Source organism: Clarias gariepinus, chromosome 2, assembly GCF_024256425.1.
Source record: "Clarias gariepinus isolate MV-2021 ecotype Netherlands chromosome 2, CGAR_prim_01v2, whole genome shotgun sequence".
Classification (NCBI taxonomy): Eukaryota; Metazoa; Chordata; class Actinopteri; order Siluriformes; family Clariidae; genus Clarias; species Clarias gariepinus.
The window spans coordinates 38892501-38909258 of record NC_071101.1 but is presented as its reverse complement, the minus strand read 5'-3'; the positions used below and the strand labels follow the sequence as shown (position 1 = coordinate 38909258).

Sequence of the window (16758 nt, the reverse complement as noted above, 5' to 3'; positions counted from 1 at the left end):
CTGAGTGATGACACAGACTCTGAATGAGAGCCCTACAGGTTTTGAGTACATTTACATGCTTAAAGGATAAATAACACGCAAAATGTTAACGAATGGAAGGGCTCGCACAGTCGCCCGGGGCGGATGCTGCCGTGTCGTAGAGTTGTCCTCACTACGGCTTACAACAATGTCTAAACACATCAGTGTGACTCTTTTTCCTAATAAAAAAAAAAAGTGTGTTTTTATTCAGGGTCAACGCTAAGTTAAGAAGTTGAATGCTTCATAAAGAAAGCGCTGTTGCCATGGCAACATAATGACATGATAATTGAGGAGGCCCCAGTCTTCATCACCATGCTCTGTCTTTTGGTTCTGTTAGCCCCACACACACACACACACATAAAGGGAGAGAGAGAGAGAGAGAGAGAGAGAGAGGGCTCACAGCAGTAGGCATGCCGTTTCTATGTGAAGAACCTCTGCTGAATAGCAGCTTAATAAATAAGGGCTTTTTCTGCAGCTTCACTCTTTACAGAGCGATACACAGCCCTGACTTTATACCTTCATCCACTGCCAAGAAGGCTGTGCGCGTGTGTGTGTGAGTGTGTGTGTGTGTTTGGAGCTGACAGACAAAGTGATGCCTGATAACATAATCATGCTTGCTCATGACACCGATGTGTAGCTTTACTACTGCGCACCACAGCAACCGCTCAGGATTCACAGACACAAACGCCGTGAAATTCCTAAAGGTTTATAAAATTAAACACATACTAGGTGTCTTATCTTCATCAGTGTCAGCAAGTCTGTGAAACCCATGTTGTCAGCTGGCTGATGTATTAATCAGAGCCTGGCAGTTGCATGCGGGGTCTGTTCAAGTCAAATTCCTGGGAGGCCAGTGTTTCCGATGTGAAGCAGGTAGTCCATTCATGGCTCCGGCGCGTTGATGGTATCCAAGCAACACTGGGATAAGTGCATTAATGTAGCAGGAGATGTATAGTGGGGCAAAAAAGGATTTAGTCAGCTAACAATTGTGCAAGCCCGTCTGAAGTTTGTTAGAGAGCATTTGGATGATCCAAAAGAGAATTGTGAGAATGTCATAGGGTTAGATGAAACCAAAATAGAACTTTGCGTTTGGAGGAGAAAGAATGCTAACTGTGCTAGCTGCATCCAAAGAACGCCCTACCTACTGTGAAGCGTGGTGGTGGAAACATAATGCTTTGGGGCTGTTTTGAATGGATTACCTGCTTCATGACGGAAACACTCGCCTCCCAGGAACTCCTTTAACAGCTAAACATGTGGAAATGGCCTGGACTGAGGTCAGGAGCGTATGGGGAATGTTTTCCCCGTTCAAATGTTTTGCTGCGGCTAGGAGTCTCATCACCGCACTGTGCTCGAAGTCAATTCAATTCATGAGAAATTTCATCACAAGTTCCGGTCTGACTTTGACACTCCTCGTATATTAGCATGGCGCGAGTTCGATTTTCCTTCTGCTTAATGACATAGAAGTTAAAAGTTATTTTCTTAAATGGGCAACATTTTCAGGAAGTGGGTGGAATTCCTGGCTGTTGAGTTGACAAATCCCAGAATGCACCTGGTGTCCTGTATGAGAAAGCTGTAAGAGTCATTCAACTGACTAGCCAGAGCCCTCTCTCACTCCCTCTCTCTCTCTCTCTAACACTCTCACACACACACACACACAGTCAGTAGTGCCCAGGGGGAAGTGATGAGGGTGGCCTTCAGTAGAGGTCAGGGCTAATGGAGGGAACAGGAGGATTTCCTCAAATCTCACTGATAAAAAAAAAGAAAAGAAAAACCCTTAACACTTTGGTCCATTTACTGCAATCAGCAGCGTGACAGGGCTGAAGTGTGTCTGATGAGTAAAATCCTCACTTTACTTCTAACTATAGACATACAAAAAAAAAAACAATCCAGACAGTCACTCAGATTGAGACGGGAAGTCTGGGCGATCTTGGTGCATTCGCGCTTTCAGAAGGAAGCATCTTAAAGTGCTTTTAATAAATAATTCTTCTTGTAAAGTGAATAAAGTGTGAAATATAGTGTGAATATATATATATAAAATAAAAATAAGTCGCAGAAGTGTGCCGTGGGGTTTATCTGAAGAATAGTTCGAGCCAGTGGATTATATAATATAAACCGTACAGTTAAACTATCACCTGACACTGTAGTCATAGGAAGGGTGTTGTGATTACGGTATTGCAGAACAGCCACACAGGAAAATGAGCAAGAAGACATTTAATAAGCTCTCTGTAGTACTAAAAGCACACAGTAGATCTGGAAGCATCAATGAGTTCACCATGACGCTATTAAGCACGAAGGTCACGTATAAATAAATATAAGATTTGGTCATTTTGACCTTTTGGAGTGAGCGCTTTCCTCGTGCTCGGTACACTCATTCTGCATCCTATTCAAGTCACTCAGGACTCTCCCTCGCTCTCACTCACTTCCTCTCGCCGTCTAATCAGCAGCTCCATCTTAAACATCTCTAGACAATAGGAGGAAGAATCGAGGGAAGGAAGGAAGGAAGCCTGGAAGCACCTACAGTGCTGGATGTGGATTACTGAAATGTTAAGACACAGACACGCAATGAATCGACCTGCTGAATACATGTGTGTGCACGCGTGTGTGTTTAGTGTGTACGTAGAGGGCAGCGAGAATAAAATGGCTGCCAAGACCTTTAAATGATCGATTTCTTCTATTTAGATAAGAGCAGGTTCATGACATAAACACAGTTTAAATGTTTTATTACAGTTGTAGGGTTGGCTTACTTTCTTTCCATTTCTGGTGTAGACACCTGACTGCTGAAACTCAGAGACTCCTGTGGACAGAAAGAGAAATGCAGGTAATGAAAAAAGTTCAAGTCATAAACTAGATTTATTTATCCAGTTATTTGTTCATGCAGCTGTTATGATACAGATGTTGAAAGGTTGCTGGATCACACCCGAATAACTGAACGCAACAGCAAAGGAGGTTTTGTGTCAAAGTTTTTACAAATCAGTCAAGAAAATCATGTTATAGTTTCAGTTCTGTTGAAAAACGGGACGGGATAATATAAGCAATAGAGAATAAAAAAAAGTTCAGAAATTACGATGCAGATCTGACCAGACGTAGCGTACGCAACAGCTTATTGCTCACAGTTTATGTCACTAGTACACACACACACATAGTGCTTGTGCATTTCTTGAGTGTTCTAAGATTCTCTCTCTCTCTCTCTGCTTAGTGTTCTTTGGAAATTATTACAATATTACCTAAAGTGCATCATGGCTCCCATACGGAGCAAAACCAGTGCCAATTATAGCAAAAAGGGGAACAAAACACCCGATGATTTGGAAGTGAAACAGAAAGTTACACTTCGGTGCCCCAAGCAGCTTTGTTAGGTATATATGACATATTTCTACAAAATCCATAATTGCATGATGACCTAGTTCACATTACGCATACCTGTAGTCCATGACTGCTGGGGTAAACTTTTAGCTTCAACCTTCTCCCATAACCCATTAAACACATTTAGCTCAGTCATGATGGCTGTTGTTTGATACCACAGCTCGTGGATTCCCTTTACTGATCACGTGACAGAAAAAAGTGATGTGATTTTGCTGGCTTTTCAGGAAGCGTCAACTTTTGCTCTGAAACGAGGACCTTCCAGAACACTCATATGTACAGTAGGGGTTTTCCAAATCAAATTTTGTTGCTGACAGCAGTTGTGGTTTTGAAGTGAAATTGCTGATTGTTTAAATTAGCTTAAATCAAGATTTTCTCACGTTTTTGTTTTCTTCTTCTTCTGATCGTCACTTTGCAGCAGAAAATCATAATGATAGAACAAGTAGAGCCAACTGTGTACTGTCTTTTTAAACATTTTACTGGAATTAAGACTGAAATTCTTTTCTTCTGTCGGAAGATTCCCGATTTTGGCAATTACGAGGGGTGTTCAAGTCAAACCGGGACTTTTACTGTGTGGAATCAGATCAATCAAACAGTTTAAACAAAAAAATATTTTAAAAAGTTGAAAACTCCCTTCAGTTTTCTATATAATTCCCTGCTACACTTATCCCAGCATTTCACTAGTACTTTTATGTTATTCACCAAGAGTTTAAAACGATGGCCTCCCAGGAACTCCTATAGTGGCCCAAACATGTGGAAATGCACAGGGGATGTGGCAATAACTCCTGTAATGAGCAAGTGGTGTTGGTGGATGATTCCATTGACAGTTCCCAAAGACAGATGCGTCTCTTCTGCAAGTTGGAGATGAGTTACCTTGATTTTAAAAGGATCAGACGTTCTTTTTTTTAAATGTCTGCGTAAATTTCAGTCCCGGTTTGACCTGAACGCCCATCATAGTTTTAGAGAGACGCGAAATGATCTGCTGGTAAAATATTATCGACATAAAACGACTAAAATAATTGTATATTTATCATATAATGATCTCATGCTCCTACATTTGTGTATTGTGCTTCAAGAGTAAGTACCGAACGATTTCCTAATTATAGATCGTGCTGCTGATGATATGAGTTCTAGTTACACACACCTGGATCTCAGAGTTCACATGGAGGGAGCTGGAGTCTGCCTTTTCCTAGGATAAGGAAAGAGAGAAAGAGATTAATTAGGCATCCACCTCCACCTCATACACACTCGTACAACACAAGCACTGCTACAAAAGTGTGCTCACACACACACACACACACACACACACACCCCACAGAAGGACGTGAAAAATCCGGACAGACTTGCATAACGATGTGAATGATCATGCGTCTGATAAGGCAAGATGGTAAGTAAACAAAGCAATACTACTAGAACGACATCATAAGTGATTTGTACCTCCACACTAGAGCTCTGTCAGAAAGGAAAAGTCAGAAAGAATCCAGCTTTATTTAGAAAAAGCTGCTTTAAGCTCAGTGTAATCGTAATTATCATCATCATCATCATCATCATCTCCGTGTCTCTGCTTTTCAATCTGATAAACCATGCATTTTATCAGACAAACACACAACATCCCAGAGGCAGCTTTCCGTGTCTCTGAACTGAAGTAATTATTCCGAGTGTGTGTGTGTGTGTGTGTGTGTGTGTATACAGGTGTCTCTCTGCATGTAAACAGGACGACACTATGACTCTTGTTTACTCTTCTGTTCCCTGAAATGGTGACTTGTGTTTTATTATCTCTCGGTCATTATGGACACTGTCTCTCTGATGTTTCGTGTGCGCTATAAACTACCATAAGAAACTCTGCTGGGACACGGCGGATGTCCTCACTCGCCGAATGCCTGCCTCAAGAATTTTCAGACTGAAAAAATGTCAAACATCTCTACTAATCAAGCGTTTCCTTTCAGGTTCTCACTGATTTTGGTCTCAGGATTGTTTTGGTGGCCAGCTCCAAATAATCTGGATGTCGCTTTAGGTCTCTAATGATCGATTCGGATGTGACGGTGGTGAGGAAATACTCCCTGAGACACCGTGAGGAAGTTTGTGGTTATAGATCACCAATGTACAAAAACGAGAGGCGCTATCACGACGTCAGGAAGTTGACGTCAAGCCGTTCTGGACCTCAACAACGTTTCGATTTCGACAGAAAGGTGTGTCGTGCTCTGACCTACATCACCTTTCAGGCGCTTTCACATTAGTCCTTTTGATCCGTACCATGCTCAGGGACGATCGCTTCCCTCTCACCTCTCTCCCGCTGGCCAGCGCTTACATTGTTTTTGGTCTCCGTTCTTGGGTACGTCTGCATATTTACACTGTCTGATACACTTGGTGTGTGAGCTGCCATTAAACCCAAGAAAAGAAGAAGAAGTTTAGTCCTTAATGCGCTCATATGACTTTATCAGCTATGGCTGTGTAGGGGGGAGGATGAGATTGGCGTGGGCATGGAGATTTCAGAGCATACAGAAGACACTGATGATGTCTTGTCTAAACAGCGATCTACTTCCGTGCTTCCATATCTGATTCGATCCATGTCCGATTCTGCTGAAGAAGGTGGTCTCAAGCACGATACAGCGTCCTTGGACACGGATTCCCGGTATTGATTGTGTTCTCACTGATCAAAATGAACCAGACTTTGAAAGTCACGTCTTCCCAAAAACTTTGGGTCAAAGTTTTGGGTCTTTCCCTCTAAAGTATGGGATCACTTTCTAACTCCATGGTTGTAAAACGATGCTGAAGGCGTGCAAAATATACAACATTCCCCTTTAAACAGTTGATACTGAGATGTTTCTGCTACTTCTGCTCTGTAAATCCTTCTCTAACGCCTCTAATCTGCGGTGCTGCTTGTTAATTGGTGATTTCTGAGGCTGGTGACTCTAGACGAACTTCTCCTCTGCAGCAGAGGTACATATTGGGCTTGGTTTCCTGGGAAGGTCTTCATGAGGTCCAGTTTCATCATGGTGCTTGATGGGTTTTGCAAATGCACTTGACACAATACTGTTCTTGCAAAAACCATTACAGAATGTCTGACCTCAGTGTCTTAAAATAACAACTCGCTGTTGTTGTTGTTGTCACATAGTTACCTAATTCCATATGTGTCCTTTCCTCGTTTTGAAATCCTCAGTATTGCTGTAGAATGTAGAAAATAAATCACCAAACAAGAAATTTGCCAGTGATCCCAAACTTTTGAGCGGTGGTGTGTGTGTGTGTGTGACTCATACACTCTTCTAGTTTTGTGTTCCAGATGTGGAACTGAATAGAGACTGGTCAGGGTTTGTGCTTGGAGATGACCGGGGGACCGAGAGACATTTAGGAGGACACTGTAGCGCATATAACATATTAGACAGTAACTCCACTAGGATATAATAACGTTCCACTGTAGTCCGTGTGTGTGTGTGTGTGTGTGTGTGTGTGTGTATATAAAAAACCTCAGAATGCTGTATTTTCAATTTCAGTTCCTGTTTAGGAAAAGGTTCCTGTTTATTAGCATTAAAAGCTTTTCCTGCAAATCTATCCATCACACAACAAAATACAGTAAGGAATCTGTGTGTGTGTGTCTGTGTGTGTGTGTGTGCGTGTGCGTGTGTGTGTGTGTGTGTGTCACTTGGTATGTCTGCTTTAGCCCTCAGCAGTGTGTTTGGTAAAGTCAGGAAGCTTTGTACCAATAAATCTGCACTGTAAACTTAAAGCTCTGCTTGACATTGACAAAACACACACACACACACACACACACACACACACACACACACACACACACACGCGCGCGCGCCATTCCTGAACGGCCCACATAACCCACACAGAGGTTTATTTTCTGTATTTCTTAAAAACCCTGCTAGATCAGCATCAGCCTTAGTGCTATGCCCACATGGCACCAACACACACACACACACACACACACACACACACAAACACACACACACACACACACACACGGGGCTGTCTATATAAAACATGGCTGTTAGTGTCATCCAAAACACACATTTACACAAACACACAGTGCACAAAGATGTTCTGTTCCTTGCTGACATTGGAAATGAGCACACACACACACACACACACACACACACACACACCACTCCATTATAAAGTGTTTACTAGTTACGCAGTCTCGGAGTTTGTGGACAAGATGGCCGCTGGGGATCTTCGATGATGTTTGAACACTGAGTTTATTCTCTATCCTGTAGCTTATCATTATCAGATCACGAGGTAAACACACACACACACACACACACACACACACACACATACCACCTTAAAGAAACAAACAAAAATAATTAATAAAAAAAATCACAAGAGAGTGGGAGAAGAAGTGAGAACACACACGGTGTCCATCTGTACAAACAGGACACGGGGACACAGAGAAGCCTCAGAGTGAGGGAGGTGCTGTGGCTGGATGTGGTTGGGGTTAGATTAATAGAGACTCCAGTCAGGAGAGACCACAGGTGGGTGAACAGGAAGTGGGGAAGAGCCAGCGGTACTGAAACCCCAGGCGGGGTTTCAGGGTGGTAGGGGTGGGAAGAGATGAAATCATGAACACTGGTGCGAAATTTCATACTGCAAAATTCACATTTCCATAGGAACGCCTAAAAAGTGACCAATATTCAATACTGATTTCAATTCAGAAGTGAGTGAGTGAGTGAGAATTTCTTAGGTTGAGATTCGATTCCCGGGTGATGCTGTAACCTCTCGCAGCTGGAGGTCTAGAGAGAGCTGATTGGCCAAGCCCTCATAGAGGGGAGGGATGAGAGGTACTTAGTGCTCCCACATTAATCACGGCTCTACAGCCAATCAGAGGCGTCTGTGAACTTACGCAAGGAGTGGATAGCACTGTCCTCCGAGTGTGTTACGCCGCCCCCAACTGTGCGTGAGCAAGCAGTTCAAAAAGATGCGGTTGGTTGGCGTCACGTTGTTCGGAGGAAAACACATGATAGGTTTTAGCACTCCCGACTGAGTGGTAGTAGTAGATTCGTGTGTGGCGCCCCACTGACTCCAAAATCGATTTTTTTTATAACCTGGGGGTGGCAGTCCCTGGGGATTCCCGCGAGTCCCCTAGTGATTTTTTTAAGCGATATTTTCGCTGGCGTCTAATCTGCAGATGACACCACCCTGACACACACACACATCTGGTGTGTCTGCTTATCCTTACACCGATTTCCAGATTTAAACATGAGCGAACCTGAGCTGTCCCTTAACAGGAAACAACAGGAGACACTACAGCATGCCTGAACCTGAACCACACGGCCTGGTGGAGGAGATCAGAACGTATGCTGAAGAGTATGATGAGAGATGGCGCTCAGTGAAGGGTGGAGTAGAAGCCGGATTGTTTCTGAAATTCTCAGTGCCTGTAGCGCCCTCATGACCCTGCTTTAGGGACCGTACATAAAATATGATCAAAGGAAAACCAGTTAAACAGGCCAGCTTAGGGAACGGATCATTAATGCTGGAGAAGAGATAACAGAGACTGTTTCCACATGTCTGTCTCCAGCAAACACACACACACAAAACCTGAAATATACCTGCTTTTACCTGTGTGTGCGTATATGACCTGGTGACTCAACTCACTTACTCATCTACTACTTAGTGTACCAAACATTAGCAAGTACCAACATTAACCAGTTTTTTTTATTCCTTACCTTCAAACCTACTTTGGATTTTTATTGACTGGTAGATAAATCTTTTTTATGTAATGTTCAGGATTTGAGATCGATGATCTGTCAACGTGATTAGCGTCATGAAATGTGCGATATATCGCTTTTCACCTTTTAAGATTAAGATTGAATTAATTTGTCACATGTACCTTACAGTAAGAAAGCTGGGGTGAGAGTGCAGGGTCAGCCAGAACACAGCGCCCCTGGAGCAGATAGGGTTAGGTGCCTTGCTCAGGGGCCAAACAGTGCAACTTGGCTGTGCTGGGCCATGAACCCCTGACCTTTCGATCAGTAACTCTTTTACTCCTCTAGATGTACGAGAAAAAAGGTGCGAGCTTCGGCTATAAACTGGACTTCATTATACTTTACTTGCAAACTTCATAATTCTTAACGCAGATAAATAACATTAGAAAACATCTGGTTTGCAGTTCTTATAGTAAAGGTCCTGTCCAGATCCTTGAGGGTAATATTTGACACCGAATGGCTAAAAGATCAATTTCTTAAATATCACTGTACTAACCCATCTTACGGTTTAATTTATTATTACAGTATATTAAGATGCATTCCCAAATTAATTCTCTTTGCACTTAATATTTGGTCAGGGCTCCTTCAGCACAGATTACCACATTTATGCTGCTTGGCATGGCATTTTGGGGGTCAGTCTGTGGCACTGCTGATGTGTTATTGAAGACCAGGACGCTTTGATAGCAGCATACATTGTCTATGTGGTTTAGGTAAAGCGAGTTGGTTGGTCAATCAAGCACTATCAAGAAAACCAGTTGGTGATAGTTTTGGCACTGTGTGCAAGTGCTAACTCTTTCTCCAGATTCTGGGACCTTGATCTTCCAAATATACTTTCATCTGAAACAGGACTTTGGTCCATTGAACAATGGTCCAGCTTTTTTTCTCCAAGGGAATGGAACGATTGTGGCCCATTTCTTAAAAAGAGATGTGCTTTATGGCTCTTGATGCACTGACTCCAGCCTCATTCCTTTCCCTTTAAAGTTTTCCCAAGTTCTTGAATCAGCTTTACGTAATAACCTAAAAAGGATGCGGTCATCCCTGTTCCTCGTGCATTATTTTCCTACCATACTTTTTATGGATATGCTTCGATCCAGCACTCCAATCTTTTCAGCGCTGACCTTCTGTGGCGTAACCCTTTTTGTGGAGACTATCACTTCTTGTCTTCTAAACAACTGTCAAGTCAGCCCTGGAACCAGCGCTAAACTTAATAAGCTAATACACCTTTTGTATGGTGACTGATTAAAAGCAACCACTTATATACACACTACAACCCATTTAAAGGTAACAAAGAGCTATTGCGTTTATTGTTGATGCTCTAAGCAAGTGTTTTTGGTTTGACGTCACTTACTGAACTCAGTGTTGAAGATACAGATCTGAGTTTCTTACTAGGAATTCCAAGTTGAAAGAGAGAATGTTTTTGTTTCTTTTTTTTCAGAAATTCTTACAACTAGAACACATTTACAAGCCGGGTTCAGGCTTCTGAGACGGAGTGTTAACCATGGTCTTATATTTCACTACAGAATATATTATACTTTCAGTATCATGTCTGAGAAATCGAAACGAATTGAATCAGGACAGCGTGAGCCTGTGTCTGAGAAAGTGTCTCTTTGACCGTAACGGAAAGCTTTGAACGGAGAAGTGAAAGCAGACGAGTGGTGTTAACAACTTTTTGGACTTTTTCTCCAACCCAGTCCACACGCAATGCAGAAATTCTCGTGGTCAGCCTTTCCCCAGCTCTTTACACACACACCATAATGAAGACATTGTGTCACGGGATTTTATTCTCCTAGCTCTATGTTTGGCTCCCGGATGAATAGACCCTGTCTCCCGTGATTCTCCGTACGAGATTTATCTCTGTCTCCTGTTGTAGTGGGATAACCTTTAACCCCTGTGCTCCCAAAAGGTCAAGCTCAGGCCTTTACATGCCTGATGTGCTGAGGTTAGTTTCCAGGATGTCTTACACACATGAGACCATGCTTGAAGGGGACAAAAACCGAGACATGAGAAGAGAGATCACCTTTAAAAGATGCAGATCTGAGGAGCCTTTGAAAGGTCACGCAAAGGTCTTATCTTGGATGGAAATATCAGCCCATTAAGCTGGCATTTACACGGCCAATCAGCACCGAGATAATCACCTGCGATCGGCCTACAGGGAGCTGAGTGTACGACTGGCAGGCTGCCACCGGTGCCGAGAGACCGAACGTGTCTCGTAAATGTCATGTCACTACATTGGAGTTCCAGTTTTACATCATAAGACGAAGGATTATTATCTAGCAAAACCGAACGATATGTAAATTAAAATACCGTGCATAAGACAGGTGAAAATGTGGAGGTATTAGAAATATGGGAAGCTTGCTTTAAAAATATGGGACGATGGAAAGCACAAAGATCAGAAGATCAGAGCACAATCACATTAAACGTTAAAAAAAAAACAACAACAACATTCTATTCAGTCAGTATTAACACCTGTTTTGGGTGATCCTATCACAAGTGGACAGCTGAGGCAGATCGCACATGATACGGTGCCTCGAGTACGTCTCCACTGCCTGCTTGTGATTGCACTTTGACAATAGGGACGATAGGAAAAAAAAACATAGCTAAAACACTAGCAATGATAAAAAAAAAACTGGTTATATTTAGCACCATCTTGGCTTAGTGGTTAGCGCTGCCTCGAGTTCGGAAAACCTAGAAAGGGTAAGCAGATGGATGGACGGATGTCGATTTTCTGCCCACTGCAGTCATTCACATGAACATTTGGTGAGTGGAGCGTCTGATTCTCGGAAATTGACAATCATTCACCAACACCACGTTCACATTACAGGAACTCTGTTGGCTGGGAGTCACTGCAACATCCTCCGTACAGTCTCGACCTCTCTCCAGGCCATTTCCACATGTTTGGGACATTTAAGGAGTTCCTGGGAGGCCAGGGTTTCAGACATAAAAAACAGGCTCTCATGGCTCTGAAACACTAGTGAAACACTGGGGTAAGTGCATTAGTGTAAAGAGATTATATAGAGAAATAACTTGAATGCATCCCGCAGTCACATGAGGTCATAAGAGATTCAACACTGTTTATACGCACACATTTAATACAGGTTATCAAATTACGTTTGCTTTTCTTCCTTATCATTAGCGAGTCTGGATGGACGTGTGTTACCACCTCTATACAGGCAGTAGAAAGCAAAAGAAAAAGTATGTCATTTCTCCTGAGCAGCTCTCAGCTGGCTCCACACAACCTGAGCAGAAGTGGCAAAATGTTTTTTCCCATTCTCACTTCATGTTTTTTTTATTTTTTTTCATGCAGCCTGCGAGTCTCCGATTCCTACCATTTTTTATTTATTTTGAGGGTGGAGGAAGCAGATGTTTTGAGAGGGAAAGGGCATTTCTTTAACAACACAAAGCTGGAAGCCTGCTCCTCATCGACAGGAACATGCAGAGAACCCAAAGAGAAGAGAGCAGATGGAAATGCACTGACAGCTGACACTGAAGTTCTTTTCGTGAAAATAAATAAATAAATAAATATGTATACACTGGTGGAAAATATCTGTGTGGTTTCCTGTCTGTTTCTGTGAAGCTGTGGTGAAGCTGTCCAAAGCTGGCCTCTGGTCAGACGGGCTATCAGGGTGCCAGGCGTATGCGAATACACTGTGTATTACTGCTTATTAGAAAATAAGAATCACAGTGTGTGTTTACAGTGGGGCAAAGAAGTATTAAGTTAGCCACCAATTGTGCATTTGATGTCGTTTTTAGGTGTTGTGCTGCCGCCATGTGATTGGCTGATGAGGTATTGGCAGGAACGAGCAAGCGCTCCTCATACAGTAAGTGCAGAGAGTATGTTTAGAGGTGGGAGTTTACAATTAAATTGAAATGTGTACTTCTTTATTTGATTCTTTTGACTTTATGAGGGCCATTCAAGTCAAACCGGGACTTTCGACTGCGCAGAATAACAGAAAGACAGTTATGTGTAGAGGTGTGGGAGAAAAATCAGTGATGTACTGTGATTCATTTATGTTTTGCATTTATATATATATATATATATATATATATATATATATATACACACAGAGAGGGTCAGCCATAAAATGTATACACACTGTATGTTATACATAATGTATACGTTCTTTTTAAGAAAAGAAAAACAGTGTGATATATATTATTTAACAATAATATTAATAATAGTATCACATTTTTAAAATAATATTATATATATATATATATAGCAATAAATTAAGTAATAAAATATTTATACAAATTTTTCTTTCTACATTTTCTGGCTGACATATGTGTGTGTGTGTGTGTGTGTGTGTATAAATTATATGTATATATTATCACTATCACTACTATAATTATATACATACACTATATGTATATGTTTTTATTATATATTTTTATGTTTTTGTTTGATAATGTTCACGAAAGTCACTTTATCTTTGACTAAATGTCTATACTCTTTTATTTTATATAAATATATTTATTGTTACTCTTTCTATATGTTTTTTTTTGTTTTTTACTCTCTACTTCTGTTATTTTCTTGTACCTAATCTCTAAGCTTTGGCAATACGAATTTTATATATGTAAATATTACAAATAATATTTAATTTAAATTAAATATTTGTCATGCCAATAAAGCACTTAAATCTTGAATATATACAGATTTGGGTTTTTCATGAGCTGTACGCCATAATCATCTCAATTATCATCTAAATCACGGCTTGAACTATCTTGCTTTGCATGTAATGAGTCTCTCATATTAGTTTCACCTTTTAAGTTGCATTAGTGAAATAAATGAACTTTTGTACGATATTCTAATTTTTTCGAGTTTCACCTGTATATATAAAATGTCTATGTGTGTGTCTGCATCAGGTCTGAAACGCTGGCCTCCCAGGAACTCCTTCAATGTGGAAATGGCTTGGAGCGAGGACAGGCCTGTACAGGGGATGTGGCAATAAAAAGTGTGTTCTCTCCCTGACGTGGGTGCTCGGGACCGGACTTACCATTTCTATTTCCTGGGAGACGCGACGCCTGCGTAGCTCCTCCATGCGCTCGCTGACGTCACTGAAGCACGTGTTGTAGTATTCGGAGTATTCCTGTGCTAGGTCATCGATATTCCCCAACGATCCATCCTGCAAACATACACGCTCTGATTAGATGCCGAACACCAACAAAGGTAATGTCATGGTGTGTGTGGATATACAGGTGTGGCAGAAATGATGCTGAAGTGTGTGAGAGGTACAGGTTACGGAAAAACCCCACACTCCTTACTGTGCAGTCGTATCACATGATGCTATTCGTTTTCATTTCAGCTCCTAACTAACATCACATACAAATATTCACGCATGTGCGCTAAACCATTCAGTCGTGATGTACTGTACACTCTGAGCGGAGTCACGCGGCTCCGTCGCCGTTTATCGGGTACAACAGCGGCCTCGCGGATTTAAATAAAACGTGATCGTGAAGAACGTGGGTTTTGAATCATGAACGATGGCGTGTTCTTCACCACAAAGCCAGATTCATTTACACATTCAAAAGCAGACTTAGACAGACACACACACACACACACACAAAGAACACAGTGACCCCTCCTTACCCTTACAGCTGTCTGGGTGTGAGAGCACATACATTCATCTATGGTGCTGCCTGCCTATGACCTCAACCCGTAGATCAGTGTGTGTGTGTGTGTGTGTGTGTGTGTGCACGTGCATGTCTTACACCACTACCTCGTGACTCAATCCTCATACTGAAATACAACTGAAAAGCCTTTAATAAACAAGCAGATGCCTGAATATCTCACACACACACACACACACACACACACACCAATCCCCCATGTAAGCTTTTCCCTGAGCTAGCTCGGACCTTCTGCTTATTCCCGATAGCCTTTAAAGCCTTTCACACTCGAACAGAAATGCCTCCTTCCTGCCCGGCAATGGCTCAGCCAAACACACACATCCTGTTATTGTGTGTGTGGGTCTGGGGTAGGAAACCGTGGGCCTCGCACACCCCGAAACCAAGCACGACTCCTGAACTCTTTACAGATTTACAATTTGGAGATGGGAGGCAGAGATACGCTCTCGGACACAGCGAATGGCTCATGGTCACGGTCATTACCGCGTCGTCTATTTCCGAATCTTTTCTTTTTTTATGGCCAGATCGGATTTGCATGTCGTGATGTTCACGTTCATAATTCTGTGTCCACTGAAAGAGATACGTCTGGGTTAAAACACGTCATGTTTGTGCAAGCGCCCGTTCGTTTAAAACAATGGATGCGATTTTATTAGAAATACACAAGGGATTTTGCTCTGGAGGACGGCAAGCAGTAAAGATGCAGAAACATTATTATTTATTTTTTACTTATATACGACTCCATTGGAAAAAGTTAAACGTTGCTGTTTCTCTATAATCCTGCAGTTGACGCGCTCTAAATTAATCACATGCTCGTCCTATCATCCGGAGATTGCTGGTTCGATCCCTGGGTGATGCTGCAGCCTCTCCGTAACCAGAGGTCTAGAGAAAGCTGATTGGCTGAGTGCTCCCAGCATGGTGGGATTGGAGGCACCTAGCGCTCTCACATCAATCACGACGCTACGGCTAATCATGGGCATCTGTGAGATCACGCGAGCAGAAGGAGCGGATGGCGCTGTCGTCCGAGTGTGTTTGAAAAGTGAGCGATCAGTTCGAAAAGACGCGGTCAGCTGGCTCAGTGGAAACACGTGATAGTGGGAGCCTCCTAGTGACGAGGGGAATTGGATACTTAAGGGCATCAACTGTTACATTAAACTTCCAGCTGCCTAACACGGTATTACTGCAAATCAATCCCTGCTATCCGTTATCACCCAAATGGGGATTGGGTTCCCTGGTTCTCGCTCATCAGGGACAATGTGATCATTTTGATTTGTACACATTTTTCACATTTCATACACATTTCCATAATTTCTCCTTTTGATTGTGTAAAGCTGCTTCGTGACAATGACGATTGTTAAAAGTGCTATACTGTACAAATAAAATTTAAAAATTTAACAGACAGAGTCGCGATGCAAATTGAATCAGCACCTAGATATCGTATCGGATGGCCCCTGGTGATTCCCGTCCCTAAGAAGCAGTTAGTCAGCTGTATTTTTTGAGATCCAGAATAAAAAAAAGGTCTTGCTTTAGCACTAAAGCAAAAAGTCGCATAAATTCAGATCTTTTTGTTCTCATTCAGGTCACATGACCACATATTGGATATGGATCCAATCTAAAACATCTGCAAATGATTCAGATCTGAAAAACATCAGATCTGTCCGTTCAGATGGCCCTAAAAATAAATGAACAAATTTATAATCTGTCACATTTTAAGGGAAAAAAAAAAACTGGATTCAGGCTGGTAATGTGAACACAACCTTCAAAAGTGTTATAACTTGTAAGTAACTTGTTTTATTTCTTCCAGTATGTGGCGGTATTGCACCAACTCATAATAAGAGAACGCGATACTTCTGCAAAACGGGAGGTTGTATTTTCTCCAAAGGCTGTGGTGTATTTTCAAAGTAATTTGTGGCTTTAGACCGTTTAACATCCGTATGTTCACTCCGACCCATGGATTCAATGCACTGACCGCCAGACATGGATTGAACCGCATAAATCGGTTTAATGGCGCAGCCCTTGATGTCCTGAGAACCTTGAGAACACACATCTTCTCGTC

The 16758-nt window shown here is 42.0% G+C and overlaps 1 protein-coding gene across 6 annotated transcripts in view; it reads right to left on the bottom strand.

Annotated features, from left to right (window-relative positions):
* The window catches only part of sash1a (SAM and SH3 domain containing 1a), a 279865-nt gene that overhangs the window by 27070 nt on the left and 236037 nt on the right, over positions 1-16758 (bottom strand). For all 6 annotated transcript variants that reach the window (XM_053491097.1, XM_053491096.1, XM_053491098.1 and 3 more), the window contains exons 2-4: positions 14075-14203; positions 4517-4561; positions 2760-2809 (exon numbers count right to left, since the gene is read on the bottom strand). In XM_053491097.1, coding sequence (XP_053347072.1) covers positions 2760-2809; positions 4517-4561; positions 14075-14203 — 224 coding nt within the window. The remainder of the gene's footprint in view (positions 1-2759; positions 2810-4516; positions 4562-14074; positions 14204-16758) is intronic.